Source organism: Taeniopygia guttata, chromosome 11 (genome assembly GCF_048771995.1).
Source record: "Taeniopygia guttata chromosome 11, bTaeGut7.mat, whole genome shotgun sequence".
NCBI lineage: Eukaryota > Metazoa > Chordata > Aves > Passeriformes > Estrildidae > Taeniopygia > Taeniopygia guttata.
The window spans coordinates 3762430-3788695 of NC_133036.1; the positions used below are offsets into that span (position 1 = coordinate 3762430).

Consider the following 26266-nt stretch of genomic DNA (forward strand, 5'->3'; position numbering starts at 1 on the left):
ATTAACGTCAAGAACATCAGCGGCAGAGGAGCTATTTAATACAAGGATACAGAGGGGATCCAGACTTCTGTTGTCTAGGTTACGCAGCTTCCTTAACAAGGTATGGATAAATTACAGTAAGTCCTCCAAGGTTCACTGAACATTTTTGCAGCATTCTGATGAAAACTGTCTTGTGGGACATCGAGCTACTCCTATTTCGCTTTGGCTGCCAAAGCTTGCTTGCGTAGAATTCTGTTCAAATACAGTGCAAACCATGCCCACATCCACTCAGGCAGGCACTCGCCCAGTGTCCACTGTGAAGAGGCACAGGGAGACAAGGAAACAGAAAAAAATTACAGAAAGGGACAGATTAAGATACATTCCATTAAACCGTTTCTCAAATCACTACTAAAGCAAGACAAAAAGTTCTTGAATATCATCAACTAAGCCTTAAATTCAACCCCTTGAAGCACGTATATTCAATTGTTTCGGATGTAGTGCCCACAGCTGAGCAGTTAAGTTCTGCAAATAAATACTGAATCCTGATTTGTTTGAGTTCACAACAGCAATTCTGCCCACTTCCATTCATTGCCACATTTTGCCAGAATGCATCCTGTCTCTTTTATTCCTTTTGGACTAATCCCTACTTTTTCATTTCCATCTAGTCATGCCCATCTAGGAAGCCACTATGTAGGATACATGAGATGTGACCAATATGCATAAAACCGTCTGCCCCAAAAATCAAAACCCCAACAAATGGATGAAAATACAGGTCTTTTGCTGCTGTTATTCCATCCTCTCTACCCACTCTTCCCCAAAGCACAAATATGCTCAATATATTAAGACTGAAAAAAGCCATTTCACAGAAGACAGTGAAACACTTGCCTAGTCAGCAACACCGTAAGAGAAATGAGACACTCTGCTAATCAGTAAAAAGTTGTCTCTTCCCCATTTTTGCTGTGCATTTCAAGGGAGAATTGGATTCACTCTCTGATCTTAAAAATAAGCACGGACAAGCATAAGTTGATATAGAAGAACTAGTGAGAAAATATGGCACAATGCCTTAAAGTCTACAATATATATTATACTTTTTCATAATGAGCAGTTTTCATTCAGACTCCTAAGAAAATAAACAGCTGATTTGCTTCTACTGGCAAACATGAAATAGTTTAATTCATTCCATTACCTGTATTGCATGCTTCCAGCAACCAGTGGTCCTTATGGATAGCCCAAGAGTAGAAACAGCATGACTTGCATATTCTTCAGCAGTAGGAAAAAAGATCCATTTCTTTGATATTGTGCTGCTGAATGCTACCATTTTTGTAGTAGTTACAAATGGTGTTAGACTCTGAACAAAAATTCCTTTAGAGGCATACTCATAATGTAGTGATCTACTGAAATAGTCCAAGTAGCTCTAGAAAAACAAAAGCAGAAAGACACTTTTTTCTTTTTTTTTTTAAACAATGAAATCTCAAGGCAAAGTTTTATTAAAATTACAGAAGTTTTAACATATTTTATGCACCAGCTCAATAAATATTAATAAATAGTATAAAATATTATTTTTTAAAGTATTATCAACATTTCTCTGTGTTGTTAATTGCTATAAACCTGCCACGGTACAGTAACTTGCAGGACAAAGTGACTGCTTATCACAATCTGACAATTTCTGCTTAAAAATAATACAAAAACATTTATTTCATCCTAAACAAACACCTTATCTGGTCTGGGGGCATTGCAAGGACACTCTACAGACAATTATACCTACTACCGTCAGAAGAAAAAAATAAAGTCCCATTCTTTAATACATTTACAGGTGAATTTTGCATTCAACTGTCTTCTCCAGAGCCCAGGATAGTTATTTCCTGGGACTCTCTTAGGCAAAAATATTTGTTAATGTTTATCTGCATTGCCTCCTTTAGCCCATTTTACTTTGACAGAAGAAGAAAAGCACAAGGCTGATAAGTGGGACTGCTGGAATCAGACTGAAACATGAGCCTGGCTCAGTCTTATCAGGGCACCAACACTGATGCCTTCCCTGCTGAAGCTACTGCTGCTGTGCCACACAGCCAGTTCTCCCTGAGAAAGAGCATTTTAGACTCAACTTGTGAGCAGATATATTGCTTCTTCCAACCAGCCTTGCAAAAGGTTTTCCCAACAGTTTGCTGGGAAAGCATCTTGTACAAATTCTCTTACAGCTGCTTTAGGAAAATTAAAACAACCACTTCAAGCATTATAAATTGTTACTATACAAAGAGGCTTAGGATGTTACAGCAGCTTGTTCTCACTTCTGTGTTCTGAGGCCAGGCTTAAAGCTGGATTGCTCATCTAGCATTTGGATTATCTCAGTTAAATCAAGAAACTTTGGTACATTTGTGATTCTTCTTTCTCAGTCGAGCCTCTTAATTGTTTTAATTCAGAGTGCAGCTCTACATACACTTAGCATAACCAAAGGGGCAGATACTCTGCACAGAAACAGTAATTGTAAGCCAGTTTCCAACTGAAGGAAGTCTGCAAGGAGTTTTACACCTTAGGGTAGTAAGAACTGGGTTTCCTCCAGGCCAAAGGAAATAAAATAGCAATGTCAGGAGCAAGGCTACAACAGAAGGCAGCCATGGACAGCTGGGAGCAATAACCCCTTGTGCTTAGACACTGGATCTGGGTGAGATCCTTCCACTGCTCCTGTGGATTCAGCAGCATGTCATGCAGTGTAAATCCACCATGAGCATTCATTCTTCCAGCATCACCCAGCTGCCCAGTCCTATTCACTGCTTGGAGCTCTTCAGGAAGGACAATTATGGGGGAGTTCCTTTCACTTGTCCCCACATATGCCACAACATTCCTTGGTATTACACGAAGCAGCAGCTTGATTTGGCCACACTCTGTGTCACAGTGGTGGCTTAAGCAGAAGTATAGCCCTTTTTGCTACCAAATACTGGTATGCAAGAGACTTTAGGTATGTGTATAGTCCAGCTGAAGAAGAGAGAGATGAAATTCTTGATCCTTTCAATGGGGCCCACAGAACTGCCTCTCTGCTTTGTGCATCCGAGAAAGGCAGCATTTCTCCTAGAATGACTGTTATGCCACACTTCACACAAAATCCAAAAGCATTGACTTTGGTTCAAAGCCCAACACTGGTGAGGATGAAGAATTTACTGCATAATACATGTAGTATTCACCTCCAAAACTTAAATAAATCCCTAGAAAACATTCAAGTATTTTGACATCCTTACTGAATGTGTTTCCAGTGCATGCCATTTAACACTACAGCCCAACTTACTTTAGTGGCTCCATAGACTGTCAACATCGGTGTTGGCTGACAACAGGCTGCTGAAGAAACGTTCACAATGGCCCCTTTCTTCTTCTTTACCATGCCTGGCAGCACAATATGTGTCATCATGGTAGCAGAAGCAATATTTACATGGATCAAGTCCCATAGTATATCCTCAGACAGATTAGTAAAATAGTCTGTGTAGGCATAAAATATTCCTACATTATTCACCAAAATCCCAACTTCTCTGTCTTTCAGAGCCTCCTTAATGGCTGGGTAAAGCTCACGCCCCTTGCTGAAATCAGCTACTATGAAATCTGTTTCCACTCTATAGGTTTCAGATATGCTCCTGGATACAGCCTCCAGCTTCTCTTTGTTTCGGCTGACTAAGATGATGTTGACACCACGCTTTGCCAGTTCTTCAGCATAAGCCTTCCCAATACCATCTGTGCTACCTGCAAGAGAAAACAGCAATAGATCACACAAGTGAAAAACACAGCGACACTAGCCTTCTATCTTGACAGTTCTTTCAATTATAGCTTTATTCCTTTTTCTGAGATCATGTGGCACTAAATATATTGAATACAAAGACACAACAGAAAAGACAACACTGTCAACTACCTTCTGCAATTCCCCTCATAAAAGTTTTATATTTTCTATGACAACAAGAGAGAGCTTTAATGAAAAGCAGGGATGTCAGAGATACAGGACTCAAACCTTGCTGAAGAACTAGGGCACATATGAACACCCCATAGCAAAAAGAGGTCTTGTCTACATCTCTGTCTACACTTGCAGGTGATCAAGAGGTACCTTGCAAATTTGGGCAACAATTGCTGTGATTCTTTCTCAGCAGTCAGTCAACTCACTTAGCTTGCCCATCTCCTGAGGAATTAATTTATAAAGGCAATGAGTAATAGCCACCACTCAGGCAGATTAACCTGCAACCAGAGACAATACAGGCTCCAGCCTGCAATGTAAAGCTCACCCAGCGCCACAAGCCACCAAATTTCACAGTACTGGCACAATATGTTTCATAAACACAAAGAAATTCACCACTTCATCTCTTACCCGTGACCACGGCCCACTTCCCGTACTTCTTGACAAGATCAATCTCCCCAATCAGCTTTGGGATCACGTGCAGCCTGAGCGCGCTGTAAGTGTCCAAGGCCAGGGACACGCACTTTCTGACTGTGTACCAAGCCCCAACAATAGCCAGGGCTTCTAAATAGACACTGCAGGAGCGACTGATTTCTCTGTACAAGAGGGAGAATCGATCCACTGCAGCCATGGTGATCACAAACCTGAAAAAAAAAGACACATGCAATTACAATTGCCTCTTGGGCCATGTAAACTCTTCACTGTATGGATAACCTTTGAGATGCAGCATTTTACAGTTTGAGCACTATTTTGATGCAGAAAAACCACAAGTCAGTGTGCTTAAATTTGTGTGTCACCTACCATCAACCTCACTGGTTTAGGTACTGTTTAAACCCTTTTCCTAGGGTTGAGCTATTAATCAGTTATACTGCAAAATCAATGAGCAACGATTCTGTAAATAAAACAATTAAAGCAGAACAGGTGAAAACCAATGTCGGAAGATGAAAAACTACCTACAAGAGAGGCAAGGATAACCAGCACGCAAGAGCTGAGAAACAAAGAAACAATGGGCTCTTTCAAGGACAAAAAGCTACATGAGAGCCAGCGAAGGCTCAGCGGCAGCACGGCAATCACCAGGGCAGCCAAAAGCACCGCATCTGCCGCTGTCCTTGAACCACGGCACGGTACACTGCATCAGGCACACCGCGCTTGCGGTGCCTCACATGCCTTTCACTAGTTAAAACGTTTTATAAACCAGCACAAATCCGTCCACACGGCTTTTACTAGTTAAAAGTTTTTTTTAAACAAGCACCTCTCCTCTGCAGGACCCGCCGCGCCGCCCGACACTGCCACACCCCGCCCGCCCCTCGCCCAGGGCGGGACAGCGGGCTCCGGCGCGCCCTCCCCGCGCAGCCCCAGCGAGCTGGCCCGGCGCCTCGGCCCCTCGCCCAGCCCCGGCCGGGGCCGTCCCTGGCCCGGGCTGTCCCGGACGGACCCACCGCAGCCTCACCCGCGCGGCCGGGCCGGGCTATCCGCCCGCCGCACCGCCCGCGCCCGCCGCCGCCTGCGCCGCGCGGGGCCGCCGGGAGCGGCCGCGGGGCCTTGTGGGGCTGCGCGCGGCGTCGCCATGGCCACGGCTGAGGCGGCGGCCGCGGCTCGGGCTCCGCTCCGTCCCTCGCCTGCCGCCGACTAAAGCCTGCGGACATTTTGTCTGAAAAAGGCAGAGCGTAGATCCCACACCGGTTCGGGGCTGTTAGGATGCAGGCGACGCCCGCTGGAGACCCGGACGGCGGCCGCAGTGCGGAGGTCCCGGCGCCTGAGGCGTCGGAGGCGCCGTTGGGCGACCCCGGGAGCGGAGGTGCCCGCACAGAGCGTGAGGGCAGCGCTGGGAGCACAGGTGAGCCCCTCCGGCTCGCTCGCCCGCACACAAAGACTGCACATCACGGCTGTTCACACTCATCTGGATGCAAATACGAGGGTGTGCTTTCTGCCAGCAAAGTCACTGGGAATCCTGACATAACTGAGGCATACTCAATTGCTGTCTTCCTGCGGTCTTTTTTTCTTTTCCTGATATTTCTTTATTTTGCTGTTGCCGCAGAAGTATTTCTTCCAGTGTTGCAATCACACAGCCAACCTGACCTCTAAATCACAAGTCACGGGATGGTTCAGGGCCCGCAGCGGGTCATTGGCCGCGCTCCCTGCTCAGGCAGGGCCATCCCAGGGCACAGGGCTGTGTCCGGATGGCTCTGGAACATCCCCAGTGAGGGACACTTCACGGCTCTCCGGGCAAACAGCTCCAGTGCATGGTCACCCGCACAGAAAAGTTCTTCCCTATGTGCAGGTGGAACTTCCTGTGCATCAGTTTCAGTCCATTGCCTCTTGTGTTACTAAGTATGTCCGATTATTGTCTTTTAATTATAGTCATACTTAAGTAAGCTGGTTCAGTCATCTTGTTTGCACTTTCTCTTTAAATGTATGAACTACAAGTGCAAGGAGTGCAAAAGAGTACACTGGTAGAAGAGCTGGACTAACAGTGCTTGGGGTGACTGATACACCATTGCTGAAGTCTATTTACATTGATCTCAAATTGGTATTAATTAAATGTAATACATATTAAATGTCTAACACTGTAAGAACACTGGTGTCAGTACTTTATTGTGACTGTACATTAAGAATAATGGGTACTCTCTGACTTCCAGATATTAAAAAAAATAAATATGCAGATTTCAATTGCTACTATTTGGTTTATGATGCTGTGTAAAAAAGTTAAGTTTCATTAAAAATCTCAGCAGAAATCTTGGTTAAAACACTCTCTTCTTCAAATTCATATTCAAGTGCTCTTCAATATGTCTCTAAAGTAACTGGCAACATGATACATTTTCCCCACCCTTGCTGTTAAATTGCAACTCGTTTTCTTATTTAAAAAGCTGCTAAAACTCAAGAGAAAGAAGTCAACTGTATGTCCAGTGCAGATCAACATAATGAACAAAAATCAGGCATTGATGAGAAGTCTGGAACCAGCTCATCCAGTCAAAGGACACAAGAAAAGAGAGGCTCTGTAAGGTAATACATTGTTTGTGGATGTGTTGGCATCATCAGGAGTTTTGCTATTCTGTGTGTTCATCTCAGTTCTGGAGAGCAATTTTGAAGATGAACTTGAGAATAATGGATAAATCAGGTATTAGTGCTATTTCCAGCATCTGGACAGATGTTTGGGTTTTATGGCCACTATAGCAAACTACATTCTGACCACATGATGAAGTCATTTAATGGATCTGGAGAAAATTGTGCAAACTCCAGTGGAAGTCATGTGCCAGTAGATTTAGCCATTTCTCTGCATCAGTTCAGACAAAGCATTCTGTTAATTCCTAGTGGCATTCCCAGCCAACCAACAGCTGTATATCTTGAGTGCTCACTTTCTTGAGTGCTACTTCAGAGTCCGCATGTCAATAAAATGTTGGGTTGATTACTATTGATTTTTCTAGCTTGAGAAAAATGTTCCATTTTGGCTCTGCCACCAAAGGCCCTGTACCAAAGCAATGAGGAACAGGGGAAAGAATTGGAGAGGAAGCTAACACTGGAACCAGAAGCTAACATAAAATCATGCTGCCCTCTTCCAAGAAGATGGACTCTCTAATTCCCTGCCTGTATTCCTGTGAAAACTGTTTTTTTAAGCAGAAGGGCCTGGTAACTCACTTCAAAGGTAGAAATGAAAAGCCACACTAAAAAAAAAGACAGCTTTTTTTAAAATACAATTTTGAAAGCTGTAGCTGTTTCTTTTGCATGAAAGAATTGTTGTGTTGCAATGGAATCTGTAAGGAAACCAAAGATCTCAGAATGTGCACTGAAATGCATCTTTTATTTTGCTTTTGATTCCTGTATTATTTTAGGATGACAAAAAAGACTCTGCTAGACATCTGTAAACAGCAGAAATTATACTGGACCCCGTACTTAAATGATACACTGTACTTGCACTATAAAGGTAAGAGTGAACATGACTGCCTAGCTTGATTATTCTAAGTACCATTTTAGCAGAGAATTTACTTCATGGCTCACTGAGGTAAGGTATCTTGTCATTCTTCTAAATGAGAAAAGCAATTTTATGTAATACTGGATTTGGGAATCAAAATGAGTCAATATCAAGGTGGAAAAGTAAACTGTACATTTAACTCACTTTGTGGAGCCATCTAAAGGATCAGTAGGAATCAAGGGACATATTTATGGTTTCTTTTACTGAAACAGGAGCCTCTGAGAAATGTAAATTAAAATACTGGCCTGGGTTGCTCTCAGAGGAAAACACGTATTTTTCCTTAAATTGTTTGTATAAAGAGCTTTTTCCAGCTTTTGGAACTTTTTTTACTGCCAAGTAAAAATGGTCAAGAGGAAAATAAACAGTAAATACTTGCTGCATGTTTGCAAACACTACTTAAAGAAAAAAATTGTTCGAATGAACATTACTCATCCTCTGGTGATCTCGGAGCAGGTTTTTGCATGAGGCAGTTACCTGGCCCAAGTTAGCCTAAGAATTCTTCCAAATAAATAGGATATACTACCTTCTACATTCAGCCTTGCTTTTGCTATGTATTATTGAGCATCTAAAGGGCTGCTGAGATACAGACCAGAATAGGTACCAACTTGGTTTTGCCCTTTATGGGCCAGAAACAGTACCATGAATTCAGTGGAAATATTGCAGTAACTTCAGCACCAGTGTTCTCTCAGGCTGTTTCAGCAGCTCTGGTTTAATGGAGTTTTCTCATCCGAAGAGCCATTTTCAGCCAATGCCATTTCATTTTAAAACATCTTTTTTTCTCTGTAGGATTTGACCAACTGCAGAATCTTGAAGAATATACTGGATTGAAGTGTTTGTGGCTGCAATGCAATGGCTTAAGAAAAATCGAGAATTTGGAGGCTCAGACAGAGTTGCGTTGCCTCTACTTGCAACTCAATTTAATTGAGAAAATTGAAAACCTTGAACCCTTACAAAAGCTGGATTCCCTCAATATCAGTAACAACTACATTAGGACCATTGAGAATCTCTGTAAGAACTTTTTCTGCAACAGGTTTTAGCCTCTGGCAAGCCCATATTTCCTAAGCTCTGACTAAGCTTTTGTTAGTGGCACTAGTTTCAAAAGATTTTAAAATTTCTGTTAGAATTTTGCACAATATCCATACCAAAGCCTACAGGGCTTCTGTGGTGGAATAAAACCTATGTTGAGAAACAGAAAACACACATCAACTACTTTCACATAGATACCTAGGATAATGAAGTAGTTTTCCCTCCTTCTTAATACCATCTAAGTATTTATCTGTGTTGCAGACAGGCAATCCAGTTTTCACCATTTACTTTACAGTTAAGATATGCTTTGGCAGTTGCAGACACAATTACCAAATCTTTTGTATCTGCTAAAAGATTGATTCTGTCTTCATCAGAAAATAAAAAACTATTTCTGTGTATTACTACTTGCATACATTGAACAATATTGTAACACAAGCTCTTACTTTTGTGTAACTGATTAGTTTGAAATGTAATTAAAAACAACTGCCATCCCAAATCTAAGCACCTATTTTTCCCTGGGTTGAAAAAAGCAGCTCTGGAAGCCTAGCCAAAAAGTATACATATCAGAATAACCACTTCATAAAAAAAGCTCCAAATTCAGTATAAACTATTAGTTTGACAATGCAGTTTTTTACCTGCTCAAAAAACCCTCTGTGAAGTGACAACTCTTACCTTTCCTTTCATTGTACTGATCTTTCTGGCAGCTTGTCTGAAAGTCCTGCAGACTCTGCAGATCGCTCACAATAAGTTACGAACAGTGGAAGACATCCAGCACTTGCAGGAATGCCCAAGTATTTCTGTTCTTGATCTTTCCCACAACAATCTAAGTGATCCAAGTATTGTAGCTGTTCTGGAGACCATGCCCAATCTGGTAAGCCAAAAATAGCTGAGGGTTTGTGTCATGTGTGGGTGAACCCCATCAAGTGGTGGTGTTGGGTACTTCAGTGCACAGTAGGTATCAGTCTAAAAGAAACATTATTAAACATTATTTTGTTTCTGGTAGACCACCTGTAACACCTTGGATGTTTTATTCATTTCTTGCTTTTCAAATGACAGAGGAAGTGCATATCCAGGCTGGGGTTTTTGCTACTCAAGCTTAAAAATTGTTTCCCTTGTTTCTCTAGCATGTGCTGAACTTGATGGGAAATGAGGTGATAAAGAAAATTCCTAACTATAGAAAAACACTCACTGTTCGACTAAAACAGCTGACATATCTGGATGACAGACCAGTTTTCCCAAAGGATAGGTAAGAAACACAGCCATCTTCTTTACACAGCAAGAATCAAGTGCTAACAATCACTCATCCATTTTTTGTCAATACTGTCATGGAAGGAAGATTGACCAGAATAATTTATTGAAGGTGGATGACTTTGAGGAGAAGAGTATTGTACTACAGAGTTCTAAATCTAACATACCTAGAAAAAAAACAATATATTTTTTCACAAAATAATTATTGAACAGAACTGTCTCACACCATGTCTGTAGACCAGAGGCAGATCCTGATTTCAACAGAAACTGAGCAGGTATCTGGAACAGCTGAACCAAGATCAGACCAATCTCTGGTGGTGTAATCACCAATCAGCATTTGGGTATTTCTATTTCTTTTGTGAGATAAATACATTTAAACACATCTTTTGTGAGATAAACAACATCCCTCTTGCATAAGGGATTGTCACTGCTATCTGCTTTTTTCTCTTGCATATATTTTGTGTTGTTGCAAACGCTTTTAAATTTCTCTTTCCTTGCAAAGGTGGGCTTTTATAGCTGTCCTACAGTGAGCTTTTGTGTTTTCATTAGAGCCTGTGCAGAAGCCTGGGCTGTTGGAGGGCTTGAAGCTGAGAAAGCAGAAAGGGAAAAATGGGAAACCAGAGAGAGAAAAAAAATCCAAGATAGCATTGATGCGTTAGCAGCAATTAGGCAAAGAGCACAGGAAAAGAGGAGACAAAAGTGCATGGAAGGAGTTGCAACAGATACCCAAGAAGGTTTGTTTACTGTTTTGGAAGATGTCTGTGACCACTTCAGTTTGAATGTGCAGAGGAGTCTTTATCTGATACATCTTTGAATTGACTAACAATTAAAAACTTTTTTTTCAAGTAAGTGGATTGTACAAAGGAGAGAGTAAACGGCACTTGTTGCTGATCCATTGAAATCCTCAAGGATGTATTTTTTTTTCTGGGGAACTTCTGTTTGCTGGGGAGTTGAGATGGGAAAACAGCATTGCTGCAGTCTTGGGAGGACTAGTTATCCATGGATAGCTGCTCAAAGTAGGAGCTTTTGATGCATATTCTAGCCCATTGTAGTAGTGTTTAGAAATTTAAAATGAACAGTGGTAGATTAGCTCAGCAATCTTAATTAAATTCTTTCTTTTGTAGGAGCACCTTCAAATTCAAAAGATGGTGATGGAAATTCTAATACAACAGAAACTTCAAATAGATCAGAAGAAGAAGCTCAAGAAAAGACCGAGAAATTTAAAAATGAGGGTTTTGATGTTTGTGATGAAGCAGTAACACTTCTACCAAATAGAGGAGATAGTGATTTCACATCTGGAAATATGCCTGATGAAGTTCAAGAGGATGCACAGGAACCAAACTCCTACAAATGTGCAAATTTCAACAAGGAGGCAGATGGTAACGTACACAGTGAAGAGCCAAACCAAACTGAGCATGCAGAGGTGATGAGCCAACCTCTGTCTTAGAGCACTGCCTCTGCTGTGGCTCAAGCCAACTAATTGATACATAAAAACATTCCATTAGATTTCCAGTGACTAGGTGAAATCAAGCAATACTGGGTAAAATATTCTTTAAATACAATAAATAGTAAATTTCTGAGGGCTTAACCTGAAACTCCACCTGTCAAACATGCCAGGTTTAGTGAAAGGCCAGGAGAGTTCACAGACTTGCCTTGTTCCCACATAAACTGGGCAGTCTGTCTGCCAACAGGGGCTGGTCATCACTCTAGAGATGGTTTTGTACCTTCACACATGGAGAATTGCTTTTATAGATTTGTGGAACACATATGCAAAATGCATATATTAATTTATACAAAGAGAGACACAGAAAATAATAGAGAAACAAAGCATTGGAGTGAGCTGTGAATTCTGCAGTGGTGGTCAGTCCTCAGCAGTCTGGTTCTGCAGTGCTTGCAATGTAGACATTTTTTATTCAGCTGGTTCTCTGCAACTGACTATTGATTATTCTATAGATCTACCAGGACAGGAGGCAGCTACTGACCAGGCCATGCTTCCTGAGAGGGAGGAGGAACATGCTGAAATGGAACAGTTCAAACTGGAGACACTGGCAGCACTTTCTCTTGATGTATGTATTGGAGTCAGACTTTGAGAAGTTCACATGTGTGTATGGTCCTCCCAAGTTAATTCTTGTAACATTGTGGCTAATAAAACTGTATGGACAGGTTTTAAAGAAAGGTCTACTGTTAGGAAAAATAAAAAGAAATAAAGAAGAAAAACCCAAAAAGTAAAGCTGCAGGGATATTCTCTCCATTGGAGCATTTATGAAGAATGCTTCCAAAGTTTATTTTGTCCTTAAATATTTTATCCTATAAATCCTTTTGTCCTGTAAATCACCTAAACTTGACCTTCTATCTTTGTGATTTCTGTGGAGAAGCTAATGAGGCTCTCATTTAAAAACAGAAATTACAGCGAAAAGAATCTAGTAGACACATTTGTCTCTTAATCAAAACTCAAATGAAATATGCAGTTGAAAATGTGAACTATTGCAGAAAAGCCATAGGGAAGAAATAGCACCCCGATCATTGTAAATGTTACCCAGAAGTGTTAGATACTATACATTAATTCTCAAAATAGAACTCTGATGTCTGTTTCCAGGAAGAGCAGAATGTACATTATTCAGATATATAAGTCATTTACATTTGTAGTATGATCTTCTGTTAACTAAAATGTCTATCTGATGCATCTGATGCAACATTTAAATATGTTTGCCACATTTAACCATGAGGAGAACATAGATACCACTGAAAAATACAACCTCACTTCAAAGGAGAATTGTTCAACATGTCCTAATTAGGATACTGCTGATAAACTAACAGTGTCAGACTGTGATATTATCAGCAATAAAAGGTTATGACTTCCCAGAGCACTTAATACACTCTGTGATACCCTGTATTGCCCTTGTTAACTACTGGCAGAAAAGCCTCATATCTCTGCTGTGCTGTTAATTTCCCAGGCAAAAATTCCACGTTGTTATTGAAGGGCTCAGCACACTGCTCCACTAGAGGGTTTGCTGCTGCCTCCTCCTGTTTAGCTATTTTTAATCATAGGTTTAAAAAAGGTAGTTGAGAGAATGGGCAGCAGTTAAAGTATGAAAAATATTATTCTTAAAAGTATATCTTGCAGTGTTTGAAGTAAAGGCTTTAAATATGTAGTGACACTGTAGGTACCCACAATGTGAAGATCTCCTTGATTCAGTATTTGTTTTTCCCTTGATGCTCTATGGCACCAAAGGATGATCCTGTGTACAAACTTCAAGGCAGTATAAAAGTAACTCTTAAGCAGACATCTGTGGGGTTTTAGAGATGTAAAAAGTGGGACTATTTTAGTTCTACAGAAGGAAAACCAAACCCAAATCACATACTAATGCACATTTCAGTGTTCTATGCTACTTCTTCTCCAACAACATTCAGTAATAGAAAGAGCCTCTCCCAACAGCCTCCAGTACTTACCCTATTGCAGATATTCCAAAGAATCTTAGTGCTGACATAGCAGGGAATGGCTGGGAAGATGCCAATGGCGAGAGGCTCTGGAGCAGCACCGCTGTCTTTATTCATATCCTGAGTCTTTAGGTGGTCTCAGGGAGAATATAAGGGAGAAGAGTAGAGGAGGATTTGCAATGGGTGGTTATGACATCCCTGTGTCAAGCAGAAACAAGCTCCTGTTGCTGCACATGCCTTGGCAGTGTGGGAACCACATTCCCACATATCTAGACTGGGTTAACTCCTAGTTAATCTGCAAATGCACCCTGATGACTGAAACAAGACCAAGAGCTATTTCATCTCCCTGTTGACATCAAACTCCATGTTAGTCTCAGATCTTAATTTGTCCATTTTCAATGCAATTTTTATAAAACTCTGTGACTTCAGGACATGCTACATTAGCTGCAACGATATCAGGAAGGAGAATTTTCCTTTTTTGATTTTAATTGTGTAATAACCTTCACCACACAAGACAGTACAGATGTTCCTGATGCTACCATGCCAAGCAGCCTGCTATGAAGTCATTAAGTGCTAAAAATATCTAAAAACAAAAGGATATGCTTATCCCAGTATTGACCTACAGTAAAAAAAATGGCAAAAAGGTATTAGTTTCTACCTGTGATTTTGCATTCCCACCTTCTGTGTTTCCTTTCATGTCAGCAAATGATAGGTGTCTGAGATAATATTTTTTAGTGGAAAGCTGAAATTGTCAGACCTGTCTGAGGAAAAACAGTTCTCAGGAAGTTTGCAGTTCTGTGTCTTAATTATGAGGCATTCACAGTAAAACATTGGTTTATTAGGTGTATTTATGTTAACAGAGTTTACTTGATATGCAATTTCAGGAAGACTGCAGGTCTGGATTTGGCACTTACCCATAGAGATGGATTGCAACTGGGATTAAGTCTATTCAATAGATAGGAAACAGCTAAGAGAATAAACCATGTTTACTTTTAAAATCCTGGTAATGCCTTATTCTTTATCCTGTTTTCCTTCATAATCATATAGCATAGTAAAAAACAGCATTCAGTCTGACATTAGGGCTGTTGCTTTCCCATTTGCTATTTCTGGAAACATGAATTTTCTCTTTCCCGCTTGTGCTTAACAGAAAACTGTGCCTGTGAGGGGATGGCAGGGGGGTCCTGCTGGCTGTGGCCTCACACCCTGATGAGCACTGCTTTGGAGGAGTTGTCCAATGAGCCAGAGATGTCATTTTTCATGGGTTACAGTAGCTCTTCCCACTGAGTATTGATCTGTGATTGTTTTCAGGATCTGCCTGATTTAGAAGATGTAAGTGAGTTTGCCCCAGAAGAGGAAATCTTTGTTCAAAAGGTAACATTTTCATTAATTCCAGTAATGAAACTTCCCTAAATACATTTGCAAAGGTTCTGCAAATTGAGGATAATCTAAGTTGTGAAATGCTCATTTGGGAGATGCAATCACTTATGAATTTACAAATTAAAATGGATGGTTTCAGTAGTTCATATCTACATGTAAATCTTCCTTTGTTTAAATCTTCCTTTGTTACATTATTGTCTAGCAAAAATAGAATAAAAACTTATGATCAGTAATGCAACATTTACATAAGTTTAATTTCTTAATAGCATGTAGTGTTATACTAAAGATTATACTGTACCAGTATTAATATGGTGCAAATTGCCTGCTGATGAATAAAATCTGATTTTTCAGCTCACTGAAATCACAGAGAAATTGAAACTCCTTCTCTCTACTGCAGGCCAGTCCCTGTCCACCTTAGAGTTTTGCTTTGCTCAAACTAATCTTTTAGGCACAAGCCTGTAAGGAGAAATTAGAAGAGAAAAAAGAAGACAACAAAGTTTAAAAGCACAGTTTTGATTTGCATGCTGATCATAGAATCATACTGGCCTTGCTGGAGACAGAGGCTGGTAGAGTACATGCTCTTACAAGTCTTTCCAAGGTAATGCCAACTGTTCCTACAGCCAGCATAAGGCATGAAATTGATTTGCCCTTTGATCACAGACTCACAACAGGGTTGCAAAATGTCTTGGCCAACAAAGCTACTAAATAAAAAAAAAAATTAAAAGAAGGCAAGGAAAGAGGATTAGGGAAAGAAGATGTGTTAGAAGCTGTCCTGCTCCAAAGGCTGCTCAGTTCTCAGCTGAAACAGATTAAGATGTTGGTCACATTTCCCTGCTTGGAGTAGAATATCAGAACACACTGTTCTTTTTATGAACTGTTAGTTAGTTATGGTCAGTTCATTGATGATGCCTGAGAAATTGCTAACCTAAGATTCATTCACAAAGCAGCAGAACTATGGGTGAAGCATATATTCTATATATTTTATGATAACATCACATTAAAGCTGATAACAGTTACATGGATCCAAGAGATATTTACCCATCCTTTGGCTTTTGTATCTAAGAATAATTTTTCAATTACATTTCTACCTTTACAGCAGAACTGTCACCCAAAGATTGAGATAATTTCTGAAGTGACAGATGACAGCAATTCTACATTAGAGGAAAACAATAGAAGCATGCTTGAGAATTCAGTAGAAGAAGTTCCAACAGCAATTTTTTCAAATGTATGTCAGAACCATAAAGGACATGAAAAGGAGCACTTAAGACCCCTTCTCAAAAGCTTCTTTACAGAGCCGGATAATTCAGAAGGATACATGGAGATCAAACATGAAGAAGTAGCCCCTTTGAAACCCTTGATACAAGAGATAATCACTGACCCCAAGGATCATCTGCTGTTGTCACCAGACTGTCATCAACCAGACAACCCAAGCTCATGGAAAGAGGATGGTAAGAATACAGTGACATTATTAATCACAGAGAAAACAGGGTTTGGCACAGACACACTAAGGATCTGTTCAGCTCCTGTTGAAGGTTATTAGTTACAATCACCTCTTCCTTTCATTTATGTGGGAATCCTAATAAATTTGGAATGAAAATGTTTTCTTTTTCTACAGAGAATTTCTTACTGATTTTTATTTAAATGGCATTTAAAAATTGGGCTCTATATTTCTTTTTTCAGTATTAAAGATCATGTGCGAGTTTCATTTGCCCATTGCTTTTGTGTTTTTAACAGGGAATGGCAGTGATAGAGAAGCACAGGACCAGGCTGAGGGGGAAGGATGCCCTCATAAAGCACAAGGTGACAAGGATGATGAGAGTGGATTGGATTAATCACTTTGAAAAACCAGACCAAATCTGAAGCACCGTGTGGAAATATTCCCAAAATATGGAGGCTGACAATGGGACCATTTGTTAAAACTGACCTAACACTGTGATATCAAAACTCACTGCCCTTGGCTCCACGCTCCTCAGGGCAGCTGCCTGGTCACAACTTTGAAAACTACTGTTTTGAGGTTAAATTCCAGTCTTGTGTTATTTGTGCCTTTGCATCCTTCTAGAAATGCCTTAGTTACATGTTTATATATCAGAGTTTCATTACAGATGGAGTTTCAAGCCTAATTCAATGTGTCATTTGACGAAATAAAAATTCTATTTGTAAATGCATATATTTTCATTTGCTGTTCGATAGTTTAAATCCATACCAGTGTACATCATAGCAGATGGACTCCAATAGCAAATGGAGATTGCTTCTTGATGGGATATTTTACTGATCTAATATTCCTTGGCATTATGATTGCTTATGCCTAAAAAGATGCAGAAATAGCATCCATGCACAGAATATCTGGTTTTACCTTTTAGGGCATCTGTAATGAAACATACACTTATGTCTATTGCTGTTATTGTTTTACATTAAGATGTGTCTCAGGATGTGGATTTTGAGTATAGACAAGTTTAGATTAATGTCTTTTTTCATATTTCTATACATCTCTAACAATTTGTAATAAATAGAATTTAACAGTTCTTTTAGGTGTGCACCTTTAAAGAAATGTGGGCTTTAAAAAATTTAAAGAATTTCTGTGGGCTGTTTGAAAAGGTGTTTCCTATCACCTGGGCTTAGGTGCCATCTGGTGGCAAGAGAAACAGACCTCACAGTAACCCTCTCTGAGGACAACACAATTGCTTGAAATTTCATCCATTTTCCACCTTGCTCGAGTTAAAACATGCTGGCAAAAGCCTTGGCCTCCAGGACAGGAGGTAAACCAAGGGCCTGTGGAGCACAGGGCTATCTGAAAGCACCGGAGCTAGAATCTGCTCTTCAGAAAGCTGCAAATGCTGCTACCAACCTGTATGAGCTCCACCATAAAAATGTAGCTGCTTCATTTTCTGATAGAAAGCTGTCAGCTTTCTGGATAAGTACTATTTTTAGGACTTTGGGTTTTGCATTTTCCATGCTGCATTTTGGTGCCTGTCCTGGTATCCACTTACTACACTAAAAACAAGTAAGCAGAAAGGATCACATTATGTTTGCAAACAAAAAGTTTAAAAAATAATTCCAAGAGTGAAGTTTGAGCTCTGTTATCACTGAAAGCAATAAAAATAGGACAAATGAGGGGGAAAAACAACAGGAAATAGTTTCAAGAACTGTAGATTATTTTACTGTGATCCTGATTTTACCAGCTATATCCACCCTGAGTGGCATTTTAGTTTGAAGAATTCAGCAGCTTTCCAAGCTGTGTTTACTTAGCCACATTTTACATGGAAGGTCTCCCCAGCCCTGTGTGTTCAGTGACCACAACCCACCCACGGGCCCTCACAGGGGAATCTGAATGCTTCGAAGCAATCTTCACTTGTCTCTGAGGATTTGGGAAGGAGAAAGGGAGTAAGGGACAGATGAAAGGAGTGAGAGAAATGCCAAAGCAGGACTAAATGAGAAAAAGGAAACATGTTTAATTAGTGTCTTCTGTAAAACTTTACAAATGTACAGCGTAGTGCAAAAACGCAGTCTCAGCACATCACCTTCAAGTAAAATTAACAATGTAAAAAGCTGAGGAACACAAGCTTCCTTCTTCACAGCAATGGCTCCCGATTGCTCTTCCTGGAGGTTCCTCTCTCACCATCAAGCTCCAATCTCATGTTTCTAGTAGAGCAAAAAGCCTAAAGAAAACCCCTGGAGCCCTCCTGAGAGGCTGCTCCCCACGAGCACAGGCTGGAGCCTGCCCTGTGGGACACAGCCCGAGACAGAGCCAGGGCCCAGCTCCACCTGGCTGTGCCCACGGGCAGCGCTCCCCAGGAGTTCCTTTCTCAACCCCAACCAGACAATCCAGTCAGACATGAGCTATGCCCAGACTCAAGCATGTGACAGGCTCCATAGAAATACAGGAAAACTACTCAGGAGCTTGAAGTTAAGCATGTGCTTAAATATCTTGTTGCATCAATACATTCAGTGTTAACAGGACAGCAGCCTGGAGTGTGGAAGCTCAGAGAAGGGTGTAAATCTTGAACATACACTGTCGGTGTCAGGAGACACCAGGCAGTTTTCAATTACCTATGAGAAAAGAAGTAAACAGAGTGCAACTCAATGACTTTCCATCGCTGGAAAGGGCAAAATAGGGTGGAAATGGGCTGACCTAGGTGAAATTTCTAAGCACAAATCTCTCAAAAAGAAAAACCTTGTCCAGGATACACTCAAGCACATCATCTAAATACCAGGCCAGTGGGGCTGCTGGAATTTTCCCTTAGTCCTGAACACAAAAACTGTGGCCGGGATTAATTCAGGAGCTCTCACAACCTCACTCCTGCACAGACCACACCACTAAGGCCGTGACAGAGCTCCCAGCACAGGAATCAGCTGGGCAAAAATGTGCTCAAAAGTGAATGTTTCTTAACTAACACATTTGTTCACATAGTGATAAATGGATGGAGGAAAGGGCTCTGACAGGAAGGTCCATTTTAAAAATGCTCATCTTACTGAGGAGATTTTTGAGCCTGCACTCATCTGAGCGATTAGTTATGCTTTGGGGTGGATGCTGTTTGACCACAATGCTCAGAAATGTGGTTCATAGCCAAGAGTTTTCATGACAATGAAGGCAGGCAAAGCATTTCTTCAAATTATGCAGGCACAGCTTAAACCTCGCTGTCTAAGCCCTCAGGAGGCCTGAGTTAATTGAATTTCCTGGGTCTGTCCTACTGCATTTGGGTAACCTTCCTAAGGAAAAGCAACTCAGGTAGAAGATACTGAGATAAATAATACGTTCTCATTAGAACTACAGCATAAAAAACAAAGCTCTGCTTTGTTGAGAAACTCAGTTGTCAGAAACCACATGGATGGGGAAGGTTAGTTCAGCCTTTAAGGCTGGTCTCAGATGCACAAAGGACAGAAGGAAAGTTTGTGGGACATGGTGGACTAACCATTCGGCCTCTCTCCTACACTGAGCAGCTGAGAGTCCATCTAAAAAGGGGATCCAATAAATTAAACAGTTTAATCAGATCTTATACATCACTAAATCAACAGGCACATCTTCAGGGGAAATAGAACAGGTCAAAGCCAAGGAAAAAAAACCCATTGGACTGGACATGAAATACTTAGCCAGCACCAAAACCCAGAGTGCACTCCCTCAGGCCTCTCTGCACATGGAAAATTGTGTGTGCAGAAAAGGTCTATCCCTTTTCTATTTTTTAAGCATGGAGTGCCCTGCCTTTATGTAAGAGAAAATAAATTTGGGGCAAAACAAATCCCAAACAACAAAACTCTCAACTCAGCATGGGATGTTTTGCAGCCTGTGATGGTCTGTAGCTCCCCTAAGAGCCAGAGGCACATTCTTGGTGGGGTCACTCAGAAAACAAGCTTCTACACACCCCAAGAGATCTTTTTCCTACTCACCCTAAGAGGAACAGGTGCATCCCATCAAACCCAGAAAATAGATAAAAAATCTTTTTAGAGCATTGGACTGGCATGTAGAATTATTTTCCTATTCAATAACCAGCATCAACAAGGGTCAGGCATCTTAGCTAATCTGTGCTGCCCTAATAAAATCCAACAGTTTGCCATTGCAGGCACTAGTCAGGATCACTATTTTATGAAGTCTCAGATGGACTTTAAAGCTACTCTTCACTTAAATTTTATTAAAAGATTTGAAATTTCTAAAACATTTTCAATGAAAAAAAAAAATCCTGGCAAGTTCTCACTCCCCCTCGGAGCAAGCACCAGAAGTAGTATTTTTTAAAAAAAACCGCTGAAATCCAGGTGCAGGGAGGGTAATGCAACAGCTACTGACCATTTCCACCTACTCAAAAAAAAAAAAAAAAAAAAGGCACTAAAAGAAACTCTCTTGTGGGTTTCTGAGTCAGTTTTGTTTTTTACATTCAAACCTGTGGATGCTTGGATGGGTGGGAGGGAGGTTTTATTTCTTGCGAGCTAAATCACTGACTGTTGTCCGTGGAAGAACTCAGGTTTAGAGGGATATCTCCTTGGACACCCACAGAGGACATGTAGGAAACTATATTTTCAGAAGGAACATAAAGTGATGAATTTTCAGGCAAGCTGATGAGGTCATTCCCAAAGATGGACTGACGGTCGAGGAGGAGCTGCTGGGCACTTTCAAGAATGACATCTTTCCCTAGGAACAAACAGCAGAAAATTCAGCTTCTGGAAGGCAGGTTCCTAGTTTTACATATGTAGAACTGAAAAGTGACAAATCTCAACTGCAGCAGGGACTGAGGAGCCTCACTCCAGCAAAATGGCCTGGAAACACCTGAGTAGAACTTGGAATCACTCAAAAGCCCACTAAAATCAAGGGGAATCTCTGCAGGTCACCAGGTGAGTTCTGCCTGAAAGCTGAGATGCCTCACAAGCGAAGGAGGGATGGCTGAATGTTGGAAACACTGAGAAGAGGATGAGAGCAGCTGCTCTTCTCCTTCACTCAAGATGTGTCTTTCTCCCTCTTTGTAGAAAGGCTTTGCAAACAGAGGATGCTCAAGGACTCTCTTCAGTATACCCGGGCTTTTAATGCCTTTGAGGTGCTCACGAAAGAGGCTGAGGCTGGAAGTCCTTGAATGGCACACAGTGAATCAAAACTGGGGCAGGTTCAGGTGGCTCCAGCACCAAACTGGGTGCTGTAGCCACCTAAAAAGCTACAATCTCACAAGAGCTTCTCTTTCAGGTCTGTCCCAGCTGAACACACATGAACATATACCATGACTGCTGGATTCATATCTAAGGTCAATAACACACTTTGTCAGAGTCAGCAAGTGGATCAACTGGACTGTTCCTTCAAAGTCTGCTGAAAGGTCTGGAGAAAGGGACACACAACCTGTGCCTCTGGCTGCCAGCAGCTACTGGGGCACCTCCTCTGCAGCAGGAACCAGAGGAACCCCCAAGACTGTACCAGCTCTTACCACCCACCACTGAGATCACCACATTGCTCTGAGGTGGCAATGAACAGGCAGAGAAAACAGTGGAAACACTGACAGTCATGATGGGGCTGCAAAACCAGTTCAATTCCATTTACACCTCAGTTTATCCCCCACCCTTTGCCCACTGCTCAAGAACTGACTTAGCAGTTGCTGTGGAAACACTGCTGACTGACAATCATGAAAGTAAAATAACAGACGTGGTTTGCTCCCTAAATGGCAAACTGTCAATGCTGGACATCATATCTGGCTGCCTGAACTTCATCCTAGTGCCAGAACCACAGAGCTGCTGGTGCTCCTACCTGGGCAGGTGTTGTTGAATGGTGGGTTGAACACTTTTGGGGGCAGCTCAGTTGCACTCTTCTCCAGATCCACTGTGAGTCGCTGCATCTTGATGTAAAAATATAAACTACAATGTACAATTATACAAAGACAGGGGAGCTTGTTAGAGCTAGGCCATGTCTGAGCACCAGTGCTTCACCCCACTGCATAACACCCACAGGAGCACAAGCCATCCTCCCTGCCCATCCTCTCCTCCCAGCCTCACAAACAGCCACACCATGTGCTCAGGGGCAGATCTGCCCGAAGGACGGGGCTGTGGGAGGTGCAATCCCCTATTCAGCATTGGCTGATATGGTGTGAAGTTCATGTCACATGAGGGGCCAGGCTGGTGTCACTGTGGCTGCCCACATTTACAGTCACAAAGCAAACCCACAGACCTCTGCAGCCAGTAACAAAGAAGAAAGAGATTTTCTTTCCATTTTCTTATGACTGTCTTTAAAGTGAAACTAGTTTTTCATACACAGTGCTCTAGGCACAGAGCTCCTGCATGTGTTGCTTCCACACTTCTCCATGCTCATGAGTTTCTGTAGCACAAGCAAGAGCTCCTGGGAAATTTGGTGGGCTCAAGGACTGAACTACTGAGCATTGCAGCCTCCATTCCTGGCCTTTTCTTGCAATTCTTTTTAAAAGGTTATAGCCCTTGCTTCCAAAACTTGCTAATTAATAGTAACTATTCCTTAGACATTCTCCTTCCTAACACTCAGGAAGTGGAATTACCTAGTAAATTCAAAATTATTAAAAGCTAAAAAGGATGTTGATACCATGAAGAAGGCTTAGAGACCTTTTGCATTTCATTAGAGTAGATAACACTCTATTTGTGCATCTGTAGAGATATCTGGCAGAACCATCCAAGCTTTCATCAAACTTGGTTGTCAGCAAGGGCTCTGAAAATTCACTGTCACACAGGAAAAGGAACCCAGCTATGTAATACACTTCCAACCTTAATCCTTCTGTGAGTCTACGACTTCCTTCACTATTTATTAAACCTGCTCTTTCTGCACTGCAGAAATATCTGTGTAAGTATCAATTCCAAAGAAATACTGCCAAACAATTTCTCCTTTTCTTCATGTACGGGCATGCAGGAACCTCTGTTGTAATTGCACGGTATTTTATTGCTCCTGAGACTTACAGGGATAGCTGCACTTTGAAAAGGCATAATTCATAAAGAGCTTTAGCACAAAGACACTTTATAAATCTATGGTATTAGTAGGATGTGACATTCTCACTAAGAGAAAGTTTAGAGCAGCCAGTTGCAATCAAAGCCTCCAGGACACCAACAGTCAGTCAGAGCTTGTCTCCAGACAAAGCCTGGCTGAGTGGGAAAAACAGGTCAAGAGTATAATACAACACTCTCATGCTGCCCCCAGGAGATGCCTACGTACTGTGCTTTAGCTCACTCTCCCCTCTGGTTATGAAATAACTTCCTCAGTTATGCACAAGCTCTGCTTCATAGTTCCATCTTTACTTAGGCAAGGAGATGTAGGGGAAGGTGTCCCTGCAGTGGGCAGAAGCTTTGGAACAGGATGGACATTAAGGTCATTCCACCCCAGCTATTCTGGGGTTCTATGATTGCTATTTTCATAGCTCAGAAACACAGATCTCTTACCGGGGGCAGACTGGCTTCCATTTCAGTCAAATTCCACTCACTCAGAGATAAATTGGGATTAAAGACCTGTTGGGACAAAAATGCAGTTAGGGCTGTGAAAGGTGGAATGGTTTGAGATTCTCATTGCCCTCCCCTGCCTGCTGGAGGGTGCAGCCCTGCACCACTGCAGCTGCAGACAAAGGCTCCTGTGCTGACTTGTGGCACAGCTGGGCTGGGCTCTGGGCACTTGTGCTGATCCACGAGCCCTGCTGCCTGCCAGGGGGGGACAGCACAGACACCCCATGCCACTGTCCTGTCACTAGCCAGGGCAGCTGCACACACAAATCAAAGCCCCTTTCTGCTGCTCTTGAGTCCTAGGACGCCCCTAGATTCATATGACTTTTAAAAGCATTCCAGAATTCAGTAGCAGAGGGCAGGTTACTGTTGCATCAGGGCTTTGGTGGCAATTCTTGAGAAGTCTGAGCAATTTGGGAAAAGGAGCTGTTGATCTGAGGCCAATTTTATGATTCATTCTCACTCTGTGACATTATTTGCACGGAGAAAGAAGTGTGGCAGTAACAGGAAAACACTTCCTAATGAGATAGAAGAAACAGAAACCAACAGTCAGTGACAGAGCAGGCCATTAGAAAAGCTCTCTGTAAAGTCAGAATCAACCACAGACACTTGGGAACTGCTTGAAGAGAATAAGATTGATTTTTTAAAATGATTTTTCATTCTGTTTATCCTTACAAGCTTACAACATGCCTTTATCTGAAGCACCTCCTTAAGGGGGCATATATTTGACATATAGATTTTTTTTCTTACATACAGAGTTATTTGATTATTGGCAAAAACCCTTCATATACCAACTATATGTACAAGAGAGAAATAAACAAACCTTCCTATTTCTGCATGTCTGCTTAAGAAAAAGCCAACATCAATTTCTAAAGAAAGATGATCTAAGAAGTGAGACTGATAAATAGCTCAGCAGAGAAAGGATGTTACATTGGCTACACTTCCCAGAATATGAGGAAGAGGGGAAGGTAGGAAAAGCTAAACACAATCTAGGAATATCTAAATGTAGAATATGCAGAAAATAAATTAACCCTACAAAGCAATTACCAAACTAGCTAGAAAGTCATATTAAATCTATTTTACAAAAATGTGTCTGGTCTCTTCTTTATCAAATTCAGTGGTTTGTGCCCCTAAAGTTCAAATATGCATATTTAAAAAAAAAAAAAAAAAGGCACAATTTAAAACTGAAATCCTATGAGCAGGTCAAAACAGAGCTGTGATTCCACAGGCTACATGTGGCAGACAAAATGCCACACGAGAACAAGCAGCATGACCTGAATCGCAGCCCAAAGGAACCTCTGTGAACTTCCCAGCTCTTTTGATGCAGCCTTTCCAGCAACACTCACATCCAAGAGGCTGGCAGGCTCCAGGCTGTACTGCTGGCTCCTCAGCAGCAGCTGCAGCCCCTCCAGGCTCCAGTCAGTGCCCTCCAACGGGTCTGAAATATCTGTTCTGAGAAAACACAAGGGGAAATATTGCCACAAAGGAAAATTGCATAGATGCCTACAGAAAGCACGACTGAGCAGCCTTTCAAAAGCATGTTTATGTTTAAATCTCATTTTGAAAACCAAGAGCCCGCTGTCAGCCTGGGTTTATGCCATAAAGCTTGGTTTAATCCCAGAGTACAACTCAGCAGAGCACACAGGGGACTGGGCAGATGGTAAAACAAATGAGACAATCCCTCTCCTGGGTGACATGTGGTTTGGGGATGGATAGTCTGTGCACATCTCCTCAACACTGGGAAAATGAAAGCTTTCCTTAGAATAAATCCTTTTAGAAATCCTTTGGAACCAGAGCAGGCTGCATTGCCATTCTCCTTGATCCAAAATGCCTGAATTACTGTTAACTAAGGCTTTTTTAAGAAGTGACTTTTAGCTGCAGGCATTTACCCTGCAGGCTGCATTTACTAGAGACATTCAGCTAAATGAGCAACAGTGAGGGCCTGCTATGATTAAACCCCCAAAAGCTATAAAAACTTTCTCTTAAAATAAGGTCTTTTAAAAAGTGATTATTTTTCTTTCCTTTTTTCTGGTAATATGTTCTTAAGCATCCAGTGGGTTCAGAGGGAGGACTTTGATTCTCTGTAAGGACTTAAAGGAAAATGGAAGCTTTTCTGATAACCCTGAGTGTTTTGGGTTCCCCCCACTGACAATCCACCTTACACTGCTGCAGTTGCTATCAAGGTTCCACATCATCCACCCAGCTGCACCATGCTTTCCTTCTGCTGGTGAGGCCTGCTGGACACTCTCCCATGACATGGGTGCTTCTGGGATTTCAGTTCAGAGCACAGCCCCAGAAGTGGCTCAGTGGCATCACCCTGGGACTGAGCCTGATGTCACCATGCCAGTCCCCTGGGCAGGGGTGTAGCACAGTCCAGTGCAGGCCTGCAG

At 41.6% G+C, this 26266-nt stretch overlaps 3 protein-coding genes across 10 annotated transcripts in view; 1 reads left to right on the forward strand and 2 right to left on the reverse strand.

Annotated features, from left to right (window-relative positions):
* Positions 1 to 16: 16 nt before the first annotated feature.
* Positions 17 to 5452, reverse strand: HSDL1 (hydroxysteroid dehydrogenase like 1). Of its 3 annotated transcripts, none has more exons than XM_002191044.6 (5): positions 5355 to 5452; positions 4316 to 4548; positions 3257 to 3702; positions 1166 to 1393; positions 17 to 293 (listed from the first exon to the last, which is right to left on the reverse strand). In XM_002191044.6, exons 2-5 carry the CDS (start codon positions 4533 to 4535, stop codon positions 192 to 194), a joined length of 996 nt encoding a protein of 331 aa, XP_002191080.3. In that variant the 5' UTR covers positions 4536 to 4548; positions 5355 to 5452; the 3' UTR covers positions 17 to 191. The 3 variants fall into 3 exon arrangements, with proteins under 3 accessions (XP_002191080.3, XP_072790365.1, XP_030138340.3); XM_072934264.1 differs by having other exon boundaries at positions 5344 to 5362; XM_030282480.4 differs by lacking the exon at positions 5355 to 5452 and adding an exon at positions 5157 to 5320.
* On the forward strand, positions 5410 to 17485 carry DNAAF1 (dynein axonemal assembly factor 1). 3 transcript variants are annotated; one of them, XM_030282471.4, is made up of 12 exons: positions 5410 to 5741; positions 6772 to 6907; positions 7735 to 7826; positions 8661 to 8882; positions 9605 to 9771; positions 10025 to 10146; positions 10698 to 10882; positions 11273 to 11527; positions 12102 to 12214; positions 14895 to 14957; positions 16063 to 16411; positions 16698 to 17485. In XM_030282471.4, exons 1-12 carry the CDS (start codon positions 5603 to 5605, stop codon positions 16793 to 16795), a joined length of 1941 nt encoding a protein of 646 aa, XP_030138331.4. In that variant the 5' UTR covers positions 5410 to 5602; the 3' UTR covers positions 16796 to 17485. The 3 variants fall into 3 exon arrangements, with proteins under 3 accessions (XP_030138331.4, XP_030138330.4, XP_072790360.1); XM_030282470.4 differs by having other exon boundaries at positions 5411 to 5741; positions 16060 to 16411; XM_072934259.1 differs by lacking the exon at positions 8661 to 8882 and having other exon boundaries at positions 5411 to 5741; positions 16060 to 16411.
* Positions 17486 to 18388: 903 nt separating this feature from the next.
* HSF4 (heat shock transcription factor 4) overlaps positions 18389 to 26266 on the reverse strand; it is a 39667-nt gene continuing 31789 nt past the window's right edge. For 3 of the 4 annotated variants that reach the window (XM_030282472.4, XM_002188792.5, XM_072934261.1), the window contains exons 10-13: positions 25223 to 25328; positions 23823 to 23888; positions 22177 to 22264; positions 18389 to 21081 (exon numbers count right to left, since the gene is read on the reverse strand). In XM_030282472.4, the coding sequence (XP_030138332.3) occupies positions 20885 to 21081; positions 22177 to 22264; positions 23823 to 23888; positions 25223 to 25328 (457 nt within the window). In that variant the 3' untranslated portion in view covers positions 18389 to 20884. Of the gene's footprint in view, positions 21082 to 22176; positions 22284 to 23822; positions 23889 to 25222; positions 25329 to 26266 lie in introns of all 4 variants that reach the window. The other variant, XM_030282473.4, reaches the window with a different exon arrangement.

Bases quoted from the DNA above. Each gene is read 5' to 3' on its own strand.
- HSDL1 (XM_002191044.6), bottom strand. From the start codon at position 4,535: ATGGCTGCAGTGGATCGATTCTCCCTCTTGTACAGAGAAATCAGTCGC. The intron at 3,703-4,315 runs GTAAGAGATGAA...TTTCTCTTGCAG, and splicing joins GAAGTGGGCCGTGGTCACGG to GTAGCACAGATGGTATTGGG. The intron at 1,394-3,256 runs GTAAGTTGGGCT...TTGTTTTTCTAG, and splicing joins CAGTCTATGGAGCCACTAAA to AGCTACTTGGACTATTTCAG.
- DNAAF1 (XM_030282470.4), top strand. From the start codon at position 5,603: ATGCAGGCGACGCCCGCTGGAGACCCGGACGGCGGCCGCAGTGCGGAG. The intron at 7,827-8,660 runs GTAAGAGTGAAC...TTTTCTCTGTAG, and splicing joins ACTGTACTTGCACTATAAAG to GATTTGACCAACTGCAGAAT. The intron at 8,883-9,604 runs GTAAGAACTTTT...TCTTTCTGGCAG, and splicing joins TAGGACCATTGAGAATCTCT to CTTGTCTGAAAGTCCTGCAG.